Source organism: Xyrauchen texanus, chromosome 25 (genome assembly GCF_025860055.1).
Source record: "Xyrauchen texanus isolate HMW12.3.18 chromosome 25, RBS_HiC_50CHRs, whole genome shotgun sequence".
NCBI lineage: Eukaryota > Metazoa > Chordata > Actinopteri > Cypriniformes > Catostomidae > Xyrauchen > Xyrauchen texanus.
The window spans coordinates 20,567,489-20,593,067 of record NC_068300.1 but is presented as its reverse complement, the minus strand read 5'-3'; the positions used below and the strand labels follow the sequence as shown (position 1 = coordinate 20,593,067).

At 45.3% G+C, this 25,579-nt stretch overlaps 1 protein-coding gene across 1 annotated transcript; it reads right to left on the bottom strand.

Moving 5' to 3' along the window:
* Positions 1-365: 365 nt before the first annotated feature.
* On the bottom strand, positions 366-25,159 carry LOC127618419 (vasopressin V2 receptor-like). Its single transcript, XM_052090855.1, has 6 exons — positions 24,794-25,159; positions 24,225-24,470; positions 22,265-22,411; positions 16,795-16,994; positions 16,322-16,638; positions 366-834 (listed from the first exon to the last, which is right to left on the bottom strand). Exons 1-6 carry the CDS (start codon positions 25,157-25,159, stop codon positions 635-637), a joined length of 1,476 nt encoding a protein of 491 aa, XP_051946815.1. The 3' UTR covers positions 366-634.
* Between the last annotated feature and the right edge of the window lie 420 nt (positions 25,160-25,579).

Here is a 25,579-nt window from a genome sequence, read left to right as displayed (position 1 = left end):
ATAAATTTAGAATTGTCCCCTAGATATAGTTTCCATGCATGCATCTCATAATTCATCCTCTTCCTCAGTCCTTGCCATGAAAGCGCTGAATCTCAAGTAGACTTATGGCAGAAAGACTGATAAATGGGATGAAATAGCTGGCTCTGATGTTAACGCGTTGATCCCTCCCTCCTCCGCAGCAGTTAAGACTGTTATTTTTATCTGACTCACAATTGTCTACAATACTTCAGCTGTTTTATAAAATACATGGTTAAAAAAATTATTTCATTTTTCTTTGGAGTGTAATTAAGTTCATTAAGTTCTTTATTCTGATAGATGAAACAAGAAAGATCAATCTCATATTCAGAGGTCTATTGAGCCCTGTTTACATTAAATGCTCATGAATTCATCCTCATGTAATACATTGAATTTGTTTGGTCATTAATATGCCATGCTGCCATGCATATATGGTTCACTCTGTCAAAGCTGCATCTTCAGTTGCCCTGAATGGAATGTGGCTCCCTTGCAATTACTCATGACAACAGGATGTCATGAAACCTTCTATATCACAGTGCGTGGGGCCGATACACCTGCAGCTATAAATCTCCACATCTGCTACACTTAAGAGGAGGGTGACTTTGTTATTCTGTAGGGTTCAGAACTGGTTGTCCTTGGTGGTGGAGGTGTTTATGTCACTGGAGTGGTCGTGCAGTGAGCTCCTGCGGGCCGGTTTTGGGCGACAACGCAGCAGAGCGAGAAGCTCACAGGACACACTGCTGGAAAATGCTGTGTAGATCCATGGGTTAGTGCAGGAGTTCAGATTGGCTAATAGCATCAGGATGGTGAAAGCCACACCTGAGAATGAGGGAGAGGAATGAGTGAAAAAATATCATACACTACAAGTCTTTCCATGTACAGGCCAGTTAAGTTCTTCCACAACAGATTCAGTAAACCATTTCTCCATAGATCTTTCTTTGTTGACAGGGGCATTGCCATGCTGGAACCGAAAAGAGCCTCCCCAAACTGTTGTCACCAATTTGGAAACACAGAATTTTCAAGAATTTTTAAGTATGCCAAAACATTAGAATTACCCGAATAACTAAACTCATTCATTAGAAAGGTGTGTCCACTTACTTTTGGCCATGTGGTGTATGGTCCTCATTATACCACTAATATAAACCACAATGTGTATAGTGACAGCCCAAAATGTGCTAATTTAAGGGGAAGTCTGCATGATAGTCTTTTATAGAGGTCAACCGATATGGGTTTTTTAATGACCAATGACAATATATCACACAATTTAAATAACTTAAACATAAAATTGCTAAAAATGTATTATTTATTTAGCACTATAATTACTACATTTTATGCAAAAATTTGTAAAGAATCTAAAAAATAATATTGTATTTTAAATGGTAGATAGTGTCACGATGTGGGTAGGAGAAGGCAGACAGAAGGTAGGATCCAAACGCGGGTTTATTGACCAAGGAGATAAACAGACATAACAAATGAAACTACCGCGATGGGCAAAATGAAAACAAGACACGAAAACACAGGAACTGGGAACACGGGAAAACAGGCATGGGAGCGAACATCACCATTCATAGGAACGGTGGGAACACGAACATTCAACGACCGACAGAGACTGAACAAACAGACAGGGTTTAAATACATGAACAATTGAAAAAGGGGCCAATGAACAAACAGAACTCAAACAAGGTGATGAACAGAAACCAATGGCAAACTAATGAGGACAGGTGAAAACAATGACAGAGAACATGAACGCTAACAGGGAGACTATGGAGCTACACAAGGGAATACAAAAAAACTAAGGAATACAAAAGTGACAAAAATGGTAAACAAAGGGCAACGGTGAAACAAGACAAGGTAATCATTACAGAGCCCCCCCTTAAAGGAGCGGATTCCAGACGCTCAAAAGTGACATAACAAAAAACAGGAAGAACAAATGTCCATTGACTGGGGGGGGAAGCTTGTGGTGGGCAGACAGACCAAGGGGAGCAACGAAGGGCAGACAGGCAGTCCAGGGGGCAACGAGGGGCAGACAGACAGTCCAGGGGGCAACGAGGGGCAGACAGACAGTCCAGGGGGCAACGAGGGGCAGACAGGCAGTCCAGGGGGCAACAAGGGGCAGACAAGGAAAAGGGACCGGTTCGGGGGGCCTGGGAGGTGGCCACAGGACAGAGGCCGGTTTAGATGACCCGGGGGCTGGCCACTTGGCAAGGGCCGGTTCAGGGGACCTGGGAGGTGGCCACAGGACAGGGACATGTCTTGGTGGTCTGGGAGATGGCCGTAGAGCAGGGGCCGGTTCAGGGGGCCTGGGAGGAGGCCATCGGACAGGGACAGGTCCTGGAGGCGGAGCTGAGAGGGGCTCTGGGGACGAAGCTGAGGGAGGCTCAGGAGACGGTGCTGAGGAAGGCTCAGGAGGGGGAGCCGAGGAAGGCCTAGGAGGCGGAGCCGAGGATGGCTCAGGAGGTGGAGCCGAGGGCGGTGGCGCCGTAGGCAGCTCTCGAGGCGGAGACCTGGAAGGCTCTGGGGACGGAGCTGAGGAAGGCTCAGGAGACGGAGCTGAGGAGGGCTCAGGAGACGGAGCCGAGGAAGGCCTAGGAGGCGGAGCCGAGGATGGCTCAGGAGGTGGAGCCGAGGGCAGTGGCGCCGTAGGCAGCTCTAGAGGCGGAGGCCTGGAAGGCTCAGGAGACGGAGCTGAGGAAGGCTCAGGAGACGGAGCCGAGGAAGGCTCAGGAGACGGAGCCGAGGAAGGGGGCGCCGTAGGAGGCTTTAGGGGCGGAGACCTGGAAGGCTCAGGAGACGGAGCTGAGGAAGGCTCAGGAGGCGGAGCCAAGGGAGGCGGAACCATGGAAAGCTCTGGAGGCTCAGGAGGTGGAGCCGAGGGAGGCAGAACCATGGAAAGCTCTGGAGGATCAGGGGCGGAGCCGTGGGAGGCTCAAGAGGCAGAGCCGTGGGAGGCTCAGGAGGCAGAGCCGTGGGAGGCTCAGGAGGCAGAGCCGTGGGAGGCTCAGGAGGCTCAGGGGGCGATGCCATGGGAGGCCCAGGAGACAGGGCAGAGGGAGGTGGTGCCACAGGAGGCTCTAGAGGCGAAGACAAGGGAGGCTCGGGTGTTCTGGAGGCGGAGCCGTAGGAGGCTTGGGAGGCTCTGGTGGAGGAGCTGAGGAAGGCTCAGGAGGCAGAGCCGTAGGACGCACTAGAGGCGGAGCCCTAGAAGGCTCTGGAGTCTCTGGGCGCAGAACCATAGGAGGCTCGGGAGGCGGAGCCATAGGAGGCTCAGGAGGCGGAGCCGTAGGAGGCTCGGGAGGCGGAGCCGTAGGAGGCTCGAGAGGTGGAGCCGTAGGAGGCTCGAGAGGCGGAGCCCTAGAAAGCTCTGGAGTTTCTGGGAGCAGAGCCGTAGGAGGCTCGGGAGGCGGAGCCGTAAGAGGCTCGAGAAGCGGAGCCCTAGAAAGCTCTGGAGTCTCTGGGGGCAGAGCCGTAGGAGGCTCGAGAGGTGGAGCCGAAGGAGGCTCGAGAGGCGGAGCCCTGGAAAGCTCTGGAGTCTCTGGGAGCAGAGCCGTAGGAGGCTCTGGAGGTGGAGCCGTAGGAGGCTCAGGGAGAAGGGCCGTGGAAGACTCGAGAGGCTCTGGAGGCGGAGCCCTGGAAGGCTCGAGAGGCTCGAGACGCGGAGCCCTGGAAGGCTCGAGAGACGGAGCCCTGGAAGGCTCGAGAGACGGAGCCCTGGAAGGCTCAAGAGACGGAGCCCTGGAAGGCTCGAGAGGCTTGAGGGGCGGAGCCATAAAAGACTCGAGTGACTTGAGGGGCGGAGCTCTGGGAGGCTCGAGAGACTTGAGAGGCGGAGCCCTGGAAGGCTCGAGAAGCTTGAGAGGCGGAGCCCAGGAGGGCTCGAGAGGCTTGAGAGGCGGAGCCCAGGAAGGCTCGAGAGGCTTGAGAGGCGGAGCCCAGGAAGGCTCGAGAGGCTTGAGAGACGGAGCCCTGGGAGGCTCGGGAGGAGGAGCCCTGGAAGACTCGAGAGACTTGAGAGGCAGAGCCCTAGGAGGCTCGGGAGGAGGAGCCCTGGAAGGCTCGGGAGGAGGAGCTCTGGGCAGCTCGAGAGGCACTGATACTTGGACGGGCACAACCACTGGCGCTGGCTTTTGGACGGTCATGGCTACTGGCACTGGCTCTTGGACGGTCATGGCTGCTGGCACTGGCTTTTGGACGGTCATGGCTACTGGCACTGGCTCTTAGACGGTCATGGCTGCTGGCATTGGCTCTTGGACGGTCATGGCTGCTGGCACTGGGACGGTCGAGGCTACAGGCGCTGGCTCGGGGACGGTCATGGCTGCTGGCACTGGCTTTTGGACGGTCATGGCTGCTGGCACGGGCTCTTGGACGGTCATGGCTGCTGGCACTGGGACGGTCGAGGCTACAGGCGCTGGCTCGGGGACGGTCGAGGCTACAGGCGCTGGCTCACGGACATCTGAGGCTACAGGCACTGGCTCATTGACGTTTGAGGCTATCTGCACTGGCTCACTGACGTCTGAGGCTACAGGCGCTGGTTCAGGGACGGTCGAGGGCTCAGGCTCGCTCACCGTGGCTGACGAGGACTCAGGCTCGCTTACCGTGACATGCGTGGGCTCTGGCTCACTCACAGTTACATACGTGGACTCTGGCTCGCAGACCGGGGCAGGCGCGGGCCGGGAGGCGGAAGCCCGTCTTCTTTCCCTCCTCCGGGCAGACAAAGTGAACCGTGCTGGCTCATGGAAGGCGACTAGCGTGAGGGTGACCTCGTTGACAGGTGGGACTGGCGTGACAGGAAGAGCCAAGGGCGAGCTGAAGGTCGCCACCGCGGGAGGTGAGGCAGGATTCTCCTCTGCCACATACACCGTGAGTGACGAGCCGCTGACCAGCAGAGCCTCTTCCACCATCTCCTCCAAAGTCCAGCCGAGCGTCGCTGGTGGCAACCGCTCCCTTAGTGAGGCATTCAAATTTCCCCGAAAGAAAGATGCCAGGATTAAGTCCGGGAAGTCGGAGACAAACGCCAGTTCGAGGAAGTCCTGGACGTGGTCCTCAATCGGTCGGTCCCCTTGCTTCAAGCAGAGCAGCTGGTAGTTGGCCTGTTGGGCCGCTGGATCCATTGTGGTCGGTCGTTCTGTCTCTGTCACGATGTGGGTAATCAGGAGAAGGCAGACAGAAGGTAGGATCCAAACGCGGGTTTATTGACCAAGGAGATAAACAGACATAACAAATGAAACTACCGCGATGGGCAAAATGAAAACAAGACATGAAAACACAGGAACTGGGAACACGGGAAAACAGGCATGGGAGCGAACATCAACATTCATAGGAACGGTGGGAACGCGAACATTCAACAACATTCAACGACCGACAGAGACTGAACAAACAGGCAGGGTTTAAATACATGAACAAGGGAAAAAGGGGCCAATGAACAAACAGAACTCAAACAAGTTAACAAGGTGATGAACAGAAACCAATGGCAAACGAATGAGGACAGGTGAAAACAATGACAGAGAACATGAACGCTAACAGGGAGACTATGGAGCTACACAAGGGACAAAAGTGAAAAGTAAGGAACACAAAAGTGACAAAAATGGTAAACAAAGGGCAACGGTGAAACAAGACAAGGTAATCATTACAGATAGCAGCTTCTTCTGATTTCTGCTTAGTCATAAAATGTTAGTAATTTATTTGCACATGAAGAAATTGTTAATATATCAGAAAGAAGGAGGTCTCTCTTGGTGTCTCCACTGAGACAGGGGCACCCCTAGTTTAGGAAAAGATAGATAGCAGATTCTTGTAGTTCAGATTAGATATTCATTTTTCTTCACCCGTCAATCAACTTGAGGATGTGCATGCACATTAGCTATAAAAGCTGGGAAAAGAAGCAGCATTTCTGATAGCAATTATGTGAGATTTTACTGCTGATTTGAAATATGTTCTTTGATCATAATCTTGGACAACTGTTTTGGAGTTTTCGGTCTTTCCCCATTCAAGTAGATAGGAGCTGCACCGGCATGACTCGAAATAGCCTCCCGAGAGTGTTCCAAACATGGCCGACAGTGGATTTGCTAGAAAGATTTTGGTTGCACTCACACGCTCGTGCAGATCCTGCGTGAGCCTCAATCTCCTGACACTTTAAACGGCCTGGATCGCCTGCTTGGATTGTTACGGAGTGACCATCATGATTTGTGAATGAGAGGAACTTTTGATCCTGAAGCTTGGATTCTGGCTGATAGAACATGCGCTTACATTTACATTTATGCATTTGGCAGACGCTTTTATCCAAAGCGACTTACAGTGCACTTATTACAGGGACAATCACCCCGGAGCAACCTGGAGTTAAGTGCCTTGCTCAAGGACACAATGGTGGTGGCTGTGGGGCTCGAACCAACAACCTTCTGCTTACCCGCTTCAGAGGAAGATATTAGATGAGTGCTTGACAGGAAGAAAACGCTGGACTTTTGTGAGGTTTGTGAATTACATCTGTTTAAAACAGATATCTGCATATTTGCAAATGGTATATAATACAAGTTTTAATGATATTTGGGTAGTTGACAAATGGCCAAGAAAAAGTACTTTTTTGGAAAACATAACTTTTTAAGAAAAAATACATATATTTATGGAGTATGAAAACGACTCGGTTACTAACGTAACCTCGGTTCCCTGAGAGGAGGGAACGAGTATTGCGTAAGTAGCTTACGCTATGGGAAAACTCTGTTTCTCGAGAAATATTGAAGTCTTTATGTAAAACGCATTGCAGCTGCACAGCATACAGCAATGAGCTGAGGCAGCTTCGGTCATTGGCTGTGCTGCGACAACTTGCTTCGAACCAATGACGGGCGACTCTGAGCGTCGCGACCAATGGTAGCCGGCCTTCAGCGCTCAGAGCCCGCCAAGATGGCCGTGGCTAGGGCTATATATTAGGCGCCCCGTCATGAGAGTTCTTTAGGTTCAATCGACTGAAGCGAACTGACCAAGCACAAGCACGGCATCTTACGCAATACTCGTTCCCTCCTCTCAGGGAACCGAGGTTACGTTAGTAACCGAGTCGTTCCCTCTCGAGAGGTCTCTCCTATTGCGTAAATAGCTTACGCTATGGGAACACCATGCAAAACGCTGTGCATGCTGACTTCGCTCTATAAAGCCAGAGGCGGATGCCTGAGCCTTAAAGCAAAGTGATTATCCAACAAGCCGGCCAACGGTGAGCTATATAATGGGAAAATACAGAGCGCCTTTGCCCCAAGGAGGTCCATGGTGGGGCGCTCATTGTAAAAACACAAGCACATAACTTATGTACTGATTTTTCTATGTATTGATATGCATAAAAAACCTCTAAGTCAGTCAGAGACAGACCTATAAGGGAGGAGATAATGCTCAGCATATACATACTCCAGTCCATTCTACAGTCAGGCTGATAGAATGTTGGAATGCAATGAGGGGACCTGTAGGTTATAAAACCTGATAAATGTTGAAGGCGAGGCCCAGCCTGCCGCCGCACAAATATCTTCAATGGGTATCCCACTTGACCACGCCCAGGAGGAGGCCATGCTCCTCGTAGAGTGAGCTCTGACGCCTAAGGGGCATTGAAGGCCCTTGGCTTCATAAGCCAGCGCTATAGCATCCACTACCAGCGCGATATTCTTTGCTTTGAAACTGCGAGACCTTTAGTGCGGCCGCCAAAGCATACGAATAATTGTTCCGTCTGTCTGAACGGGGCAGAACGTTCCAAATATACTCTGAGTGCCCTGACCGGGCAGAGTAAATTAGTATCACTTTAGATCCGCTGGGGACGATAAGCTGCCAGAGATATCACCTGTACTCTGAAGGGTGTGGAGAGCACTTTAGGAATATACCCGTGCTTTGGCCTAAGGACAACTCTGCAGTCGTTAGGTCCAAATTCCAGGCAAGCAGCGCTTGATGACAGCGTGCAGTAGGTCGCCCACTCTCTTGACTGAGGCGAGCGCCAGCAAGAGCGCAGTTTTGAGCGAGAGCTGTTTAAGGTGCACGGTTCGGAGAGGTTCGAGCGGGGCACTCTTGAGTCGCCCAGGACCGTGGCCAGGTCCCAGATCGGCACCGAGGGGCGAGGGGTTCATCCTCCTAAGCCTCTTAGGAAACAAATGATTAGGTCGTTTTTCCTAATGAGCGTCCTTTATCAGGATTGTGTGACGCCGCTATGGCAGCCACATAGACTTTGAGCGTGGAGGGTGTGCGGCCCGCCTCCAGCAGCTCTTGCAAAAAGGCGAGTACACTTGGTATCTCGCGACGATTTGGAGTGCAAGCTCTTGGTATCACACCAGTCACTGAACACTTTCCACTTTTGGGCATATAAGCGTCTCAGTAGAGGCTCAGCGCCTCCGTGATGGTTCTCAAAACTCCACTGGGGAGGTTCTCGGGAACCCGTTGAGGGGCCATGCATGGAGGGCCCACAGATCGAGGCGGGGATGAAGAATCATCCCGTTGGCCTGCCTGAGGAGGTCTAGCCTCAGCGGAATCGGCCATGGGGCAGATTGCATCATCTGCATCAGTTCTGGAAACCACGTCTGGTTTTTCCAGAGAGGGGCTACCAGGAGCACTGCACATTTCACTTCCCTGATCCGACTGATGACCTGAGGTAGCATCGCGATCGGGGGAAAAGCATACAAGGGGCGGCTCGGCCAGACTTGGGCGAGCGCGTCCGTGCTCTTTGAGAAGAAAAGGGGGCAGTGCGCATTTTCCCTGGAGGCGAAGAGGTCTAGATGGCTGATAATCCAAGGTCTGTGCTTCGTTAACTGACTCTCTGATTGTGCTATGATTAGCCAATCGTCGGGGGTAATTCAGTATTCGCACTCCCCGCTGTCTCAGGGGGGAAAGTGCTGCGTCCATACATTTTGTGAATGTACAGGGGGCCAATGATAGGCCGAATGGTAGTACTGTGTACTGGTATGACTGTCCCTCGAAAGCGAATCTCAGAAAAGGCCTGTGATGAGGTGCTATCGAATGTGAAAGTAAGCGTCTTTCAAATCCACTGATAGAAACCAATCCCGGGCTGAACTTGCGCGAGGATATGTTTGGTCGTTAACATTCTGAACGAGCTGAATCATTAAAGCTTTGTTCAGATGTCTGAGATCTAGGATGGGGCGGAGGCCACCGTCCTTTTCCGGGACGAGAAAATAGCAGCTGTAAAAACCTGCCTCGTTCATAGAGGGAGGAACAGTTTCTATAGCGCCCTTCTCTATTAGTTTGAGCACCTCGGTGCGTAGAACATGTGACACATCTCTCCTCACTTTCGTCTCGACCACCGCTGAAAAGCTGGGTGGTCTGCGAGCGAATTGAAGCGAGTAACCGTGTTTTATTATGTTCAAAACCCATTTCGGCATGTCAGGGATTTTTTCCCAGGCTTTTGCTCGCACAGATATGGGCTGAATGCTGGCTGGGGGCGTGTCGCAGTGACGTATGGGCCCCACCGGCAAATTGCCTTGTGCTAACACTGAGCTTACAGCTGTCAGAGGCGCGGGCGCGCTCTGAGCAGCCTTGTTGAGTGCCGAGTGCAGGGGTGCGTGTGAGATTACAGGCACGCGCGCTATCTCCGAAATGCTTGCAGCATGAGCTGGAGAAATGTTTGAAACTGTATGGACAGTGTTTTCGGGTGGGGGTGCATACATCGTAATAGGCACGCGCGCCACTGTCATAAAGCTTCCCGCTCTTAGCGGGAGTTTCTTAGCTCGCGCGTCGCATCCGTGATGCTTGCGGCATGAGACAGAGAAATGTTTGAAACTGTATCGACAGTGTTTACGGGTGGGGGTGCATACATTGTAATAGGCACGCGCGCCACTTTCATAAAGCTTCCGCTCTTAGCGGGAGTTTCTTAGCTCGCGCGTCGCATCTGTGATGTTTGCGGCATGAGACAGAGAACTGTTTGAAACTGTATGGGCAGTGCTTATGGGTGGGGGTGCATATACCGTAGTAGGCACGCGCGCCACTTTCATAAAGCCTCCCGCTCACGGCGGGGTTTTTTTGGCTATACAGTGTTTGTGTGTAGGGGTGCATGCAGGACAGCAGGCACGCGCGCTACCTTTATAGTATTTATAGTATTTATAGGGGAAGTGTTTATAACTGTTTATAACTGTGGGAACAGTGCTTGCGTGTAGTGGTGCATACATGACAATAGGCACACGATCTACATATATGGTGCGTCCAGCTGGAGCTGGGGAAGTATTCGGCACTGTTTGGACAGTATTGATACGTGGGAATGCGCACTTTAGTGTGGACACGTGACCCCTTAGTGACACAGGCAGAAAATGACTCTTTTTGTGATTTTTGTGTGTTGCCGTTAAAACGGCGTTTGATTGCAGGTGAGCGAGTTCTGTGACTGGCCCATTGACTGCTGTACAGACATTTCCAGCCGCCTGTAAGGGGACTGGGTAATGTTTCACACGTTTTAGAGAGAGTGGTCCGGCTTTTGCGAGACACGCACTCTCTCTTTTTCTTCCTATTGCTAGGAAGACTTACGAGGCTCCGGGTTCAGCACGATCTTGGGCCGAGGACCCCGTTGCTCAGGCGGCTTCCTTCGGTTAGCGGAATGCGAATGGCGTCGAGCGTCCGTTTCAGGTCTGCTCTTTGGCTGGGAGACGGGAGGCGCCGCCCTGGCTCGCTGCTGCTGCTGAGGCGGTCTCTGGCGGCTCTGACGAGCTGGAGCACTTGGGCAGGAAGTGACGCATAGCCTGCGAATCCTTCCGAGCTTCAGTGAAGCGTTCAGCAAACTCTTTTACCGCCGGTCCGAACAGGCCGCTTGGAGCGATAGGCGCGTCAAGAAATGGCGCCTTACCGCGTCCTTCATCTCTGTTAGCGTCAGCCACAGATGGCGCTCAAGGACAGTCAGGTTAGCCATGGCCCAGCCGATGGATTGGGCGGTGGCCTTTGTGGCTCGCAGGGCTACGTCAGTGGTGCTGCGCAGGTCCTTGAAAGCCTCAGGTTCAGGTCCCGACTCGTCCATGGTATGGAGAAGTTTGGCCTGATAAACTTGTAGAACAGCCATGGAATGAAGCGTTGGCGCAGCTAGGCCGGCGGCGGCGTATGCGCGCCGGGCGAGCTGAGGTAGATCGGCAGGGCTTCGAGGGATGAGAAGCTTTGGCTTTCCATCCAGCGGTGGAGGGTGGGCACAGATGGTTGGCCACAGCCTCTTCGAGGGGCGGGTTCCTCAGTAGCCTCTTTCTCTCGCGCCGTCCACCGAGGAGAGCGAGGAAGAGAAAGAAGGCTTCAGGCGAGCAGAGTGCGGGGCTTTCCACGACTTTGTGAGTTCGTCGTGAACTTCGGGGAAGAAAGGGGAGGGTCTCTGTCGAGGGGCCTGCTGGCGCCCCTGCAGGAACCACTCGTCCAGCCGGCTGCGGGCGGGTTCTTCCGGAGAAGACCGGTCGAGCCCGAGGTCTTCCACGGCTTTGGACAGGATGCGGACGATCTCAGAGTCCATGCTGGTGCCCGTGCTCGTGTCCGCTAATGTCGACGGCGCGGGGTCGAAGGCCGAGCCCGGCCAGTCGTCGGATGCAGCATCAATAGAAAGGCTGTCATCCTTTTCACCGTCGTCCCCTGACGCGCCAAACGAGACGAGACCCACCGCTCTGTTGGAGGGGTGCTGGTCCGCCTGCGTGAAATGGACTGGCGGCGGGGAGATCTTGGGTAGTGGTGAAGCACGCGGGGACTGGCCCGGCATGATGTCACTGAATTCCGCGTGCTCTGGCAGCCTCTGTGAGCGGCGCTTTTTCTTGCACGGCTCGAACGGAGGAGACGGCAGCACGGTGGAAGCAGGCTTGTTTGCGGCGAAGGCGGCAAAGCGAAGCGCACTCGGCGAGGCCCAGGGAGTCACATTCGGGGCATCCGCCCTGAATGAGAGCAGCTTCTGCGTGGTCAGGTCCCAGGCAGCGAGTGCGGATAACGTGACGGTCCCCGTCAGGAAGAGGGCCTCTGCACGAGGCACAGGTTAAAGGCATTTGGAACAACGCCTCGAAAATTGCTCTTTTACTTAAATCAAAAGCGTCGCAGAGGCGAACACTTGTAAGTAAAAAAGGATATCAGTGATGCGCGCCGGATGGCGTAGCAGAAGGCTTCGAAGGCGGCTGAAGGCGCCGGCGTCCTCTTAGCAGTCCTGCTGTAGGCTTTTCAACGGCGGGCGAAAAGACTCCAACAATCTGGAGGATCCAGCGAAGAGAAGGTCTTCGCTGAAGGAGAATAAATCTAAAGAACTCTCATGACGGGGCGCCTAATATATAGCCCTAGCCACGCCCATCTTGGCGGGCTCTGAGCGTGCGAGTGCGAAGCGCCCATTGGTCGCGCGTTCAGAGTCGCCCCGTCATTGGTTCGAGCAAGTTGCCACAGCACAGCCAATGACCGAGCTGCCTCGCTCATTGCTGTATGCTGTGAAGCTGCAATGCGTTTTACATAAAGACTTCAATATTTCTCGAGAAACTGAGTTTTCCCATAGCGTAAGCTACTTACGCAATAGGAGAGACCTCTCGAGAGGGAACTGTAGTTTCAGAAAATAGTAGTGGTCACTCATTTTGTCAATGACTTCACATATTTTTTTTCATGTTTTCATTCAACAGTACTGTAAGTACTAAGAACTTATATTAAATAACATAAAAAAAATACTTGAGAGAATTGTTCACATTATTAAAATTTTTTTTTATTAAAGTGATTAATAAAATCATATTTTACATGAAAGTACTAATTAGAATAATTTTCACCATGAATAGATGAACTTGATAAACTTTTCCCTACGAATGTCAATAAAACTTTGTTTATTGTTTATTTATTTAAACCTAAAGTAAATGTAATTTATAATAAAGTACATAAGGTTTTTTCTTTAATCATGGATTTTATTTTTATTCAGGAAACAATAAACGTAACATTTTTTGATGTGTTTTTTTTTTAAAAGAAAACTGCAGTGTGTGTGTGTGTGAGAGTGTGTGAGAGTGTGTGAGAGAGTGTGAGAGAGTGTGAGTGTGAGTGTGTGTGTGTGTGTGTGTGTGTGTGTGTGTGTGTGTGTGTGTGTGTGTGTGTGTGTGTGTGTGTGTGTGTGTGATCGCAAAATTACTTGTGTTTTTCACGAGTCTATGATTTTTTTACAATTAATATTAATGTGCAAGCAGGGCTGGACTGGTAATTGGCATTCCGGGCATTTTCCTGGTGGGCCATTGCACTTTGGGGCCGATCAGGGGCAGACTGGCCATTGGGAGAACCGAGCGGCCCGGTGGGTCGGCCACGAAACGTGCCGAATGGGGCGTGATAAGCTAAAATGAGCTGCCGCGTTATGCAGAACGGACCACAAAACGCTGCAGCGATATGCACTCTTACTGTTCCCAGTCCAGCCCTGTGTGCAAGCAAATTCTTTGTCTGCCCAACTCACTGTTGAATCAACATCTAAATAAATATAACATTCTGGGGATGACATTTAATCCAGAAAATGTTCTGATCTGAGCCTTCATTGAAAATTATCTGGCTTTAAATCTTCACCTATACATTTTAATCTGAAACAGGATATAACAGAAAGATGAAAAGCACCAAAGCAGAGAAAGTAGATGACAGAAACATAGGGCATTTGCCAAACACAGTGGACAACACAAAGGGCAGACTGGGAAGAGATATCGGCCCTGGATTTAAATACAAACCAGCCTAAAAGTTGTTGATTTCGTGGGTGTCGCTGGCTCAAAAGTTGTTGAGCAGAGATGTGTTGCCACGGTGCCGTTTTGTGGCCCTCTTCAGCCAGTTGTGGCCTGTTTGGCATAACATGGTGGCCCGCTTCAGCTTATTGCTTTTGCGGCCGGCTCACTGGGAAAAATCCTGGTTCTCCCTATGACCAGTCCTCTCCCTTGACGAAGGATCATTCCAAATGAAAGTAAGAAAATTAAATTCACAAACATAAACAAGACTGTTAGCGAAGGGTTCGTTCATACAGTAATGCCATTCTCCCTTAAGAGTGCCCACATCAAGAGATCTGTCCTTCGGTGTGAGTAGGGCAGAGGAAAGATCACTTTCGATTGGTATTTGCCCATATACAGAGAGAGAGAGAGAGAGAGAGAGAGAGAGAGAGAGAGAGCGAGAGCGCGACACGCACGCCTTGGACTTCCATGACACTTTCATCAGAAAGATGGAATAACAAGCACTTAGCTCCTCTTTACCGAAATTATTGAATTGCTTTTAAATTCACATTTTGTGATAAAAAATATATATTTTAATAAATATAATTTATTTTTCAATTATGTGAATGGCAGTAAGAAAATCCAAACAGAAAATAAACTGTTTATATAGGCATTTAACTGTTCTTTCAATTGCTTATTTGCCCAGCTGATACAAATCAAAAGCAGCTGGCGCTGGAGCACATACAGTGCATTCAGAATGTATTCAGACCTCTTAATTTTTTTCCACATTTTGTTATGTTGCGGCTAAAATGCTTTAAATTATTATTTTTTTCCACATCAATCTACACTCCATGCCCTATAATGACAAAGCAAAAACCAGATTTTTGATAACTTTGCAAATGTATTAAAAAGAAAAAGTGAAATATCACATTATTGACATAAGTATTCAGACCCTTTGCTACACCACTTGAAATTTAGCTCAGGTGCATCCCATTTCTCTGGATCATCTTTGAGATGTTGCTACACTTTGATTGTGGCAAATTCAATTGATTGGACATGATTTTATTGGACATGATTAAAGGCACGCGCCTGTCTATATAAGTTATCACGGCTAAAAATGCATATCAGAGCAAAAACCAAGCTGTGATGTCAAAATAACTGCCAGCAGAGATCAGAGGCAGGATTATGTTGAGGCACAGATCTGGGGAAGGCTACAAAAATTTCAGCTGCATTGAAGGTAACCCAATAGCACATTGGTCTCAATAATTCGTAAATGGAAGAAGTTTGGAACAACAAGGACTCTTCCTAGAGCTGTCCACTTGGCCAAACTGAGGAATCGGGGAAGAAGGGCCTTGGTAAGAGAGGTGAACAAGAACCCGATGGTCACTCTGTTTGAGCTCCAGAGATCATATGTGGAAATAGATTTAAATCATTTAAATCATTTTAGCATAAGGCTGCAACATAAAATGTGAAAAAAATGAAGGGGTGTGAATACTTTTTGAATGTACAGAACTGTATGTTTGTACACAGTGCAAAAAGCAGCTGAGAGAGGTCTGTGGTGTTGCTGAGATATCAACATCTTGTTAGAAACATAAGAGCAGCAGGGGATGGAAACAGGTTATTTATTGGTCTTAAAGGGATAGTTATCCCAAAAATGAAATTTCTCTCATCATTTACTCACCCTCATGCCATTCCAGATTTCTATGAATTTCTTTTTTCTGCTGAACACAAACAAATACTTTTAGCTCTGTGGGTCCATGCAATGTAAGTGAATGGTGGCCAGAACTTTAAAGCTTAAAAAAAGCACATAATGTCAGCACAAAATCCTCTTGACTCCAGTGGTTAAATCCATATCTTCAGATGCGATATGATTCTGTAGGTGTGGATGAGAAACAGATCAATATTTAAGTCCTTTTCATTAAAAATGATCCTCCCTGCCTAGTAGGTGATGAAATGCAAGAAGAATGCGAATAGCCAAAATCAAAAGAAGAAGAATGTAAAAGTGAATGTGAAAGTGAAAGTGGAGATTTATAAAAAAAATGACTTCTAAATATTAATCTGTTTCTCACCAACACCTATCATATCGCTTCTGGAGATATGGATTTAACCACTGGAGTCATATGGTCATATGCTACCGTATATGCTTTTTGGACCTTCAAAGTTCTGGCCGCCATTCACTTACATTGTATGGAAAGAAAGTGATACACTTCTGGGATTTCATAAGAGGTAAGTAAATGATAAGACAATTAAAATGTTTGGGTGAACTATCCCTTTAAGACATGGCCTTTAACTATGCATGGTGTCTAAGAGAAAATAAAAAGAGAGCAAGAGATGTAGGGCATTTACAGTAAACACTGACTTCACTCATTGCATTGATGGGCTCCACATCTTCTGGATAATTTGCAACCATTATAAATCTCCTCTACAATCCAATGATTCAATGCTCTTGTAAATAAATTATTATTTTATAAATTACTATAAATAATAACCTGATGTATTTAATTCAATTGTAACTCATGGTTTTACCTCCATAATGGCCACCATAATTATTTAGACTCATTAGGACATTTATCCACATTTAAAATTTGTTGTTTCATTAATTAAAAAATATCAAATCAAGTAGCATTTACAAACAAATGGTGTTAAACCTTTATCTATTCCAAATACCACTGTATCTTTCTTGTAAGGACTTCTGTGTTTCTCACCTTGGTCAGGTGGGTTAGGGTCCCAGGCAGCCCAGAGCTGTACGATGAAGAAGGGTGACCAGCACAAGGTATAGACGAGCACAATGACCAGAGTCATCTTCACTGTTTTAGACATAGCTTTGGAAACACCTTTGAAAGGTGGAGGAAGGGGGCATGGTGGGAAAGAGGGGATTGATGAAGTGTTGCAGTCCTCAGTGAGGTTGTAGGAATTCCTGAGAGGATCAGAGGAACCACTTGAGGAATGACAGCAAGCATTTTGAGGCTCAGCAGAAGGGATTCTGCTCTGGTTGTAGTCCTGGACAGAGGCAGAGTTACAGATGGTATGATGGTGAGTCTGAATGTGAGGCAGGACATCAGGGGACTGTGAACTGTAAGTGTGAGTCTGTGAGGTTAGTTCATTGGGACAGTAGCTCTCCTGCCACGAATGGTCACAATAATCTGGCTGAGGTGTGTCCTCAGTGTTGTATGTATTAGAATGAGAAGAGTCACTGTTGTTCTTTTTATGGAAATCTTCTTGTGGTGTGCAAGAGTGTCTTGCTCGCTCTCTGAATTTGCTGGCCTGCTTTTTGAGGCTGGGAAAGTGAAAAAGCACCATGTTCTTCTTCATGTCAACAGAAACCACACACTCTGATTTCAGGTAGATGTTATCATGGATCTCTTTGAATATTCGTACCTAGGCGCACAAAAATTCAGTTAATACATGTGGGCATGTGTTAAAAAGTAGGAAAAATAGTAAATACTTCTACATTGATATTAATGTAACAAAATGATACTGACGTTCTGACCAGTTTGGAGAAATTATGCACTTCTTTCAGAACAAACAATGCTATTTTTCATTTGTTTGCTGAATGGTATCCTGTCCCCAACTTGGTTTTGATGTGCACACTTTTCTTGAGTTACAAAAGATCTTTGTAATATAATTGTGCATTTAAACATATATAATGGACAAACCAGTTGAAAGATTGGAGTTAAAAGAATAGTTCACCCAAATAAGTCTTTTTTTTTATTATTATTAATGATTATTATCGATCTCCATTTTCACTACTTTTTATAGTGAAAAAATACTTGTCGATCTGTTTCTCACCCACACCTATCATATGGCTTCTGAAGATAAAGATCTAATGACTCAAGATTTATTTTAACGATGCCTTAATGGTTTATTGGAGCTTAACGTTTTTGTTATCCATTCACTTGCATTGTGAGGACCAACAGAACTGATATATTCTTCTTAAAATCTTCATCTGGGATGGGAAAACTGTGAGTAAAATAATTTTCATTTTTGGTTGAACTATCCCTTTAAGATTATTTGTAGCCAAATAGACCAATCCTTTGGCAACGTCACCTCTTACTTAACACACAGAAGTGGTGGCAGAAACCGTCCACAAACAGTAAACTTTTTTTGACTGCTCTGGCTTCAAGCCATCAACAGAGCTGATTGGACTGAGGAGGAGATCATTTCAACTCACTGCTTTGCAGTAAACATATAAAGCATTACAATTTTGTTATTAACACATATTATCATAATAATTGTTTAGCTAAGAATATTTGTGTATTTATGATGGTTATGTTTCGTACTTTAGTTTAATCATCTAATCTGTCAAATTGAATACGACAGTCCATCGGCTTTCTGCCACTAAGTACTGCGCATGCACTGACATTTTTGTATACAGTCCACAATATTCTCAGCGTGTCCACTGTATATCGCTATGTTGGCTGAATTTTCGGTTAGCTAGCGGAAGTGCGATTGGTTGCCGTTTTGTGTGTAACCGATCACTGCTTGCTTGAGTGTTGCTTGGTTAGATTTTTAAATGTTTAAGATGTCTAAGACAATGTGTGCAGTTAATGGTTATCCAAATAATCAAGCGAAACTAAAGTCTTATCTAAAACAGCCATGTTATGATCAGGAACCACTCGAAAAGTGCTCCAGTCACACATGTTGCTTCCATTGGCTGCCTACAGAAGGATTGACTTCGGAAAACCTGTTTGAAAAAGCTTTGGAATAATTTGTTTGTGTGCACTTATCATTTTATTGGCAAGAAGACATCAGCGGAGATTACTTCTATTATCCACCGTTACGGTCCAGTTACAACAGACATCCAGAAACTGAGAGCAATGAATTATATAAAACAATAGCATTATTGTAGGGTGACCGTACGTCCTCTTTTTCCCGGACATGTCCTCTTTTTCGGACCTTAAAAATGCGTCCGGCCAGGATTTCTAAATTTGCGAAAATATCCGGGATTCGGCTGTAGTTACATTATGATGACTTACTCCTCTTTGTAAGTCCCGCTTTCTCGCATACCAATTGGTCGATTATAAGAGGCTTGCAGCCAGGGCCGTATCAAGACAGTGTGGTGCCCCTGGGCACTATACCTCAAAAGCCCCCCAAAAAAAAAATCAGACAAGACACAATCAAGGTGATTTCTCAAATGTAATTTCCTAACTTGTCAAACTACACACACAGTTCGATCGCGACCGCGCCTCTCTCTCTCGCTCTCTAGTCTCCACTGATCTATATAATGACATTCTATAATAGATCAGTGTCTCTCTCACACACACACAGTTCGATCGCGCGCGCGCACACACACACACACACACACACAAACACACACACACACACACACACACACACACACACACACACACACACACACACACACACACACTCCAGCATTGCAATCTTGATCAGACTGTTCATTATGCGAAATAGAGCGATATGTATCGCTATTTAGTTTTATTTATTTTTATACCGTGTATTCTCCGTGTAAATTCGTGCATTCGTTTCGGTTCAATACTGAATAACTTACATGTACCGTCCCACCCCTAATATTTATCTTCATTAATGTCCTCTTCCTCACCCGAAGTCTTCCTCGCTCCTGTCTCCCCAAGGACAAGGAGAATATCCTCATTCGCCTGGCGGTCATCGCCGACGCCCTGACTAACATTAGCAGCTGCTGCATCTCCCCCGCTAGCAGCGCCAGCGGTGTCAGACTTAGTGCTGCTGGTGTCTGCAATTCCCGTGTTCTCCCAAAAAACTAGTAATTTAACAAAAAATTTGTCGATCCCTGGAACATTTTTTATTGTAGCTAAACGTCTAGCATCCTTCTCTTTCTTAAATCTTCTTTTTGCGAAACCACTCAATTGCCATCTGTCCATTTTCGATTTTGATTCATTTTCTGTAGCCGTTAAAAAAATGACACATTTGCGCGTAATTGTTGTGGACCAACTCAACTGTGACAGATTGGGAGGGGGAGTGATAGTGGTCATGTAATCTTCATTTATTTATAATTTATTATTATTATTATTGTTAAATTAGTGTTCATAAACAAGTTATGTATAGTCTTTCAAGAATTTCAAGTTAATAATATAACAATATACGAAAAATATTTTTAAAGCGTGTGTCATGTGGTGCCCCCTAGTGGTTGTGAATGGTTGGTGCCCCTGGGCACTTGCCCAAGTGCCCTTATGGATAATCCGGCTCTGCTTGCAGCAACAATTGGCCAAATTCCTGCCTGTCAATCTCTCCGCGAAGCGCTGTTGTGTTTGCCATTAAACAGATGCTTGACAGTAGCAGCAAATGACAGCTGAGTGGAAAGAATGCCCAAAGAAAAGTGCAAATTTACTGAAAATTTACGCAAAAAAATCCCATGCTTTCGTCCAGGTCGAGATCCGTAGGAAGCAGAATGTATGACATGTAAAGATGGCACTTATGAGTCAGCTGCTAATAAAGGTGTTAGTGATTTAGAAGCACACACCAAAAGGTGAAAGTTCATCAGGTAAACTAACGGGCTACTTTTTCTGACCAGGTAAAATTGTTATCACATTGCTTCATTTTCCAAGGCCAATCGAAATAATAGTAATAGTAAATGAAGGTATAATGCCATCAAATATTTTATTTTAGTACATGGACATTCGAAAGAATGTAGGAAATTTGTATTTATTTATATACATGTTACATGTTATGTTATGCTAATAGAGTGTCTTTTTCACTGTATTAAAGTTTGCATTCATTGTAACACTGTTTTGAACCCTTTTGAACCCCCAGAATGTGCATGTCTTCCTTATGGGGAAAAAGTGATTTTGAAAACAGTTTGGATTAATTCAGTACCAGTTCAATTTATTGTAAAGGTAGTGCTTTTAATAATACATACTGTTTTATAGTTGATTTACAGAGAACATTTAACTTTTGTGTACTGTAATGTTTATAATGTATGTCCAAATAAATGTTTATTTGTATTGCATGTACTTATTTATGTATGGTACATTTTATTGTGTGGCTGCTAAGACATTGTTATTTCCTACACAAGAACAATAAATTCAATTTGTCAAAAGGATCAGTTGTTCAGTCAACACTAAAATATTTAATGTAGATTATAGCATTTAGATACAGATTTTATGTATGTAAACTAACAATCATAAAGCTAGATTGAGCTTTCTGTACAGTCATCTCCCAGAAAATAATTGTATTTTATTTGAAAATCGATTCCTGAAATACACAAGCATCCTGCTGTCTACAACAAACCATCAGGTTCTGACTAGACTTAATATATGCTTTAAAAATAAACATAATTATCTACGTTTCTCAAAACATGTCCAGATTTACAGCTGTGAAGGCACTAATACGCTGCATAGCTTTTCAGGTTTGTCTGCTCAGTTTCTTCCATCGGTGGATAAAGACTAAATAAAATAACTAAAATGCTTCTATTTGCAATATTTGGCCATTATCCTCAAACCTATAATCATTAACAGATAGGTGAGGAAGAACAATATCACCTCACGTTAATTATGTGATCATTTGTTCTCAAGTTTCTGTCATTGTTAATGCTGTGTGTACAAAAATTATCGATTGTTTACGCTGAACCAGAAGTTCTGCCCACACCACCGGCAAAGCGTCATGGGATTGGTATACATGTTCACACTCAAATGGAAACCGGTTTGTTTGGTACAGTTTGTTTCTGTTTGATACCGTTTGATATATGTTGTTATTTAAAATGAATGCTTGTGAACATTTTAAATTTTACAATTTTATTTATTATTAACCGATAAAGGAGGGTTTATTGTGAATTGCCTCGTCGTGGGCAATATTAAGGTAGCCGGTAGCCTATTGTGCATGCGCATATTCATCATTGAGCACTGAGCCAGATCAGAGATGCACAGGTATGTAAGGTGCTACAAGTACAAAACATTTATTGTTTAAACCATTTTATAGGGAGTATGACATGAATTAAAAATATGCCAAAATGAAATCCATTTGTTTTGTAATGTACCTGCACATATCCATTTCAGATTGACCTGATACAGCAAAATTGGTTAATTATGAGTTATTTATTTACTATTTATATAAAGTATTTACTGAAATATTTTTGAAGCATTTATTTATTTGCAAGACATTACAATGGCATGGTAGGGAGAGAGAGTGTTAAGAGAATTTAATCAGCCTTTTCTGTGACCGAAAACAGCTCACAGTAGCCAAAATAGAAAACGTAATTGCACAAAAGAAGCGAAGAGATAAACAAGATAGCTGGAACTCATGAAGACTGCTCTTATGAACAAGTACTAAGCCTAACAGGATAAGGAATTTATATGTAGTATAGTCAGTAATCAGATTAATCAGTCATAAATGTGCTGGATAACTCTGCATTCCAGTCAAAAGTTTCATTTAGGTGTTCAGTATCTACAGTTGGAAATTGGAGGATAATCCAAAATTGCCTCTCGGTAGAGGTACAACAACTCAGGTTTAAACGTTCCTGATAAATGCAGTAATGATTTATGTTGCAATTACAAAAATCCCTTTTTTGCAGAATTGAAAGCTAATGAACCATGCACAACAAAGGAAACGCAAGCCAGTAAAGACAGTACTGTCTTAATCAAGCATACTGAATGGCATAAGAACCAAGAGAGACTTGTTACATCATAGATGGAATGCACAAACACCAGCAGTACCTGACAGATGGTGATGATAAAGGTAGGAAGCAAAAACACAGCAAGAGTCATCCAGGTAACATAAGCCTTCAGTCCCCAGGGCTCAGCAAAGTGCCCCCAGCACTCGAACACTCCTGGGGCGACCTCTGACTTGGAGAAAATAAAAACCTGTGGGGAAGACGGCATGGGATGGGAAACACAGCATCAATAAAAGAACCATTATAAGAAAATGGAAATAATACATCTTGGCTACAGTCAAATGTGATTCTATGCAGATGTGTAACCCTATTATACTTAAGCCTCAATCATTAAATTAGAATTTATAAATGCTGACAGGATTATTAGAATACTCAATGAAAGAACCCTACTGAAAAGACCAGCATCTCAAGCTTATGTTACATTTAGGGTGCTGATCCCCCATCATGGGATGCTGGTGTGCTGTAGGCTTTTAAACTAGCTTACCAGCTTCATCAGAAAGACATTGTTGGTCAACCAGCTTCACTAGCTATGTTCAGCTACAGTATGTCCACCGTCTAGACCAGCATGGGATTTGCATACTGGTTAAACTGGTCTTTTTAGTTGGGTTAAATTAAGTTAACATAAAACCCAGTTTCCAACCCATTTTACTTCTGTAATGTGGCATATTTCTGAGTGACAAAGTATATTAAGCAGGAAAAAATATAGGATAGGACTTGATTTTATTAATTGGGTATTGATTGGATCATGAAAACAATTCCAGAATAAAGCCAGACTTGAATGCGAGTTTCAAGGCCTAAATTGCTTTTGACTAACATTATCTAATAGCTTGCACTGTCACATCTAAACATAGATGTCAGGGTTAAAGAAAAGTAATTTAAGTGAAAGAGTAAGTTACGTTTTACGTAATATTACAAACAGTAAAAAATATTTGGAATAATGCGCATTGATGAATGAATTGTTCACAATATGACCAAATTAAGTCCTTTTTATTTGTATAGCACTTTTCACAATACACATCATTTCAAACTAGCTTTACAGAAAATTATGCTTCAAGAGAAAACGCTGTAATATAGTAAATAGTGCGGTTTAAAAAAATGGCATGATTGTAAATTGTGCCCTAAAATAGATAAAACAGACCCCCAGTGAGCAAGTTTAAGGTGACTGTGGCAAGGAACACAAAACTCCAAAGATGTTTGTTAATGGGGAAAAATAACCTTGGGGGAAACCAGGCTCACTGTGGAGGCCAGTTCCCCTCTGACTAAACAGCATGAATATAATGCCAATATTAGTTATTTATGTGTAGTAGTGAAATTGGTAAACTAAGTGATAGGGGCCAATGTTTAAACAAAAAGATATTGTAATTATATTAATGTCTCAAATCCTAAAATTTACATTCATTTTCTCTCTCTCTTTTTCATTTTTATCCCCTTTTCTCCCAATTTAGAATGCCCAATTCCCATTACTTAGTAGGTCCTCTTGGTGGTGCGGTTACTCACCTCAATCCGGGTGGTGGAGGTTGTCCTCCGCTTCTAAAAGAGTCAATCTGCACATCTTAACATGTGGCTTGCTGTGCATGACACCGTGGAGACTCACAGCACTGGAGGCTCATGCTACTCTCCGCGATCCATGCACAGCTTACCACGTGCCCCATTGAGAATGAGAATCCCTAATTGCGACCACAATGAGGTTACCCCATGTGACTCTACCCTCCCTATTAACTGGGCCAATTTGGTTGCTAAGGAGACCTGGCTTGAGTCACTCAGTATGCCCTGGATTCTAATTCGTGACTCCAGGGGTGGTAGTCAGCGTCAATACACGCTGAGATACTCAGGCCCCAGAATTTACATTCTTAATTAACTGCAGAAGTGCAAACAAATGCATTGTCTATTGTTATTTGCATTGAGGAACATGCGTTAAGTAAAGGGTCAGTTTTGATCTCATGTACACTATACCCTCTGAAATGTAGTAGGCTTTAGACACCCAGAATAAACAACCATAGTACCTGTGGCACACTAAGAACAAGAGCTAGAACCCAGGCCACCATGATGGGCTTATTCCAGCGTGAAATGGCTCCTCCTTTGTACGCTTGCAGGGGCCAGCATATGGCATTATGGCGGTCCACTGTCATAGCAACAATCATGTAAGAGGATGCAAACATTCCCACAATCTGGAGATATTTCACTGAGCGGCACAGTACATCAGGGCCTTGAAACCTCTCTGTGATATCCCATACAAGCTGAGGGAGCACCTGCAGAATATTACAATTTACTGCTGTTGACAAGGATTTCACTATTTTGAATGCTAGCATGGATTTCAGTGTTGCTAGATCATGCTACAAAAAAACAACCTCTGCCAACAAAACAAGACCAAAATAAGTGACAAAATGAACAGCACAAAAAACTATGCCAATTAATAATGACTTTTAATTGCTTTTACTGGTGGGTCAGACTTTATTGTACTAGAAATCTATTCGTGACTTCATTATAAGTGACTTAGCAACACTGATACATCGTCACTTATAAGACATGATACTATGATAGACTTAAGGGTAATTTGTGTAGTGAAACTCACCTGAAAGAATGCCACCACAAGGTCTGCCACGCACAGATTGACCATAAAAAGGTGCATGGGTGCATTATATTTGCGTCTCCTCAGCAGAACCCATAGTACAAAGCTGTTTCCAAGTGTCGTGAGAGCAAGAACTAGACCAAGAACTCCAATCTCTGCCTGAGCAAGAACCATGTCCCGCTGTCTAGGCAAAGCAGTTGGTGGAGTCTGGTTTATTGAGCTGTTCTGAGATACCAACCAGAAGTATGATCCTCCTCTGAAAGTACTGTTTACTCCAGCATGCTCAGAGATTGAAGAGGACAAGTTGGTCCATCCAACAGCTGCATGGACAGATCCATCCCAACCTGCCTCCTCTGAAAAGGTCTCCATGCCTGCAAGAATGCCTTGATTTTCATTAGATGATATGATATAGATTGGTTATTCTATGTCTTGTGATTTTGGACCCAGATTTTACTGGATGTCAAGTGGTGAACCAACACAGTAACAAAATAGGACAAAGTAAACAAAAATATATTTAAAAATAAATAAATGGGATTTTATTAAAGCTGCACTAAGTTAATGGTTAAAAATGAACAAATTACTATTATTGATTGAGTAGATAAACAATCAGTGTTCAAAAAATTGTCTTACCTTACCCTGATTCACTATGATTAGCCTTTACAAATTATTTGTATTTTGCGCTGTCAGGTCAGAGTTTGTGCAAAATCACTGGCGTATGTTGTTCATCCTTGCATAATAATGTCATGTCCGTAAACACAGGAAAGAAGTACCAGCTCTCTCGTGTTTCGG

Coding starts and splice junctions, on each gene's coding strand:
- LOC127618419 (XM_052090855.1), bottom strand. CDS start 25,159: ATGGAGACCTTTTCAGAGGAGGCAGGTTGGGATGGATCTGTCCATGCA. Junction 22,412..24,224: donor TTGTTCTTAGTGTGCCACAG/GTACTATGGTTG, acceptor TCTTCCCCACAG/GTTTTTATTTTCTCCAAGTC. Junction 835..16,321: donor CCCTAACCCACCTGACCAAG/GTGAGAAACACA, acceptor CCTCATTCTCAG/GTGTGGCTTTCACCATCCTG.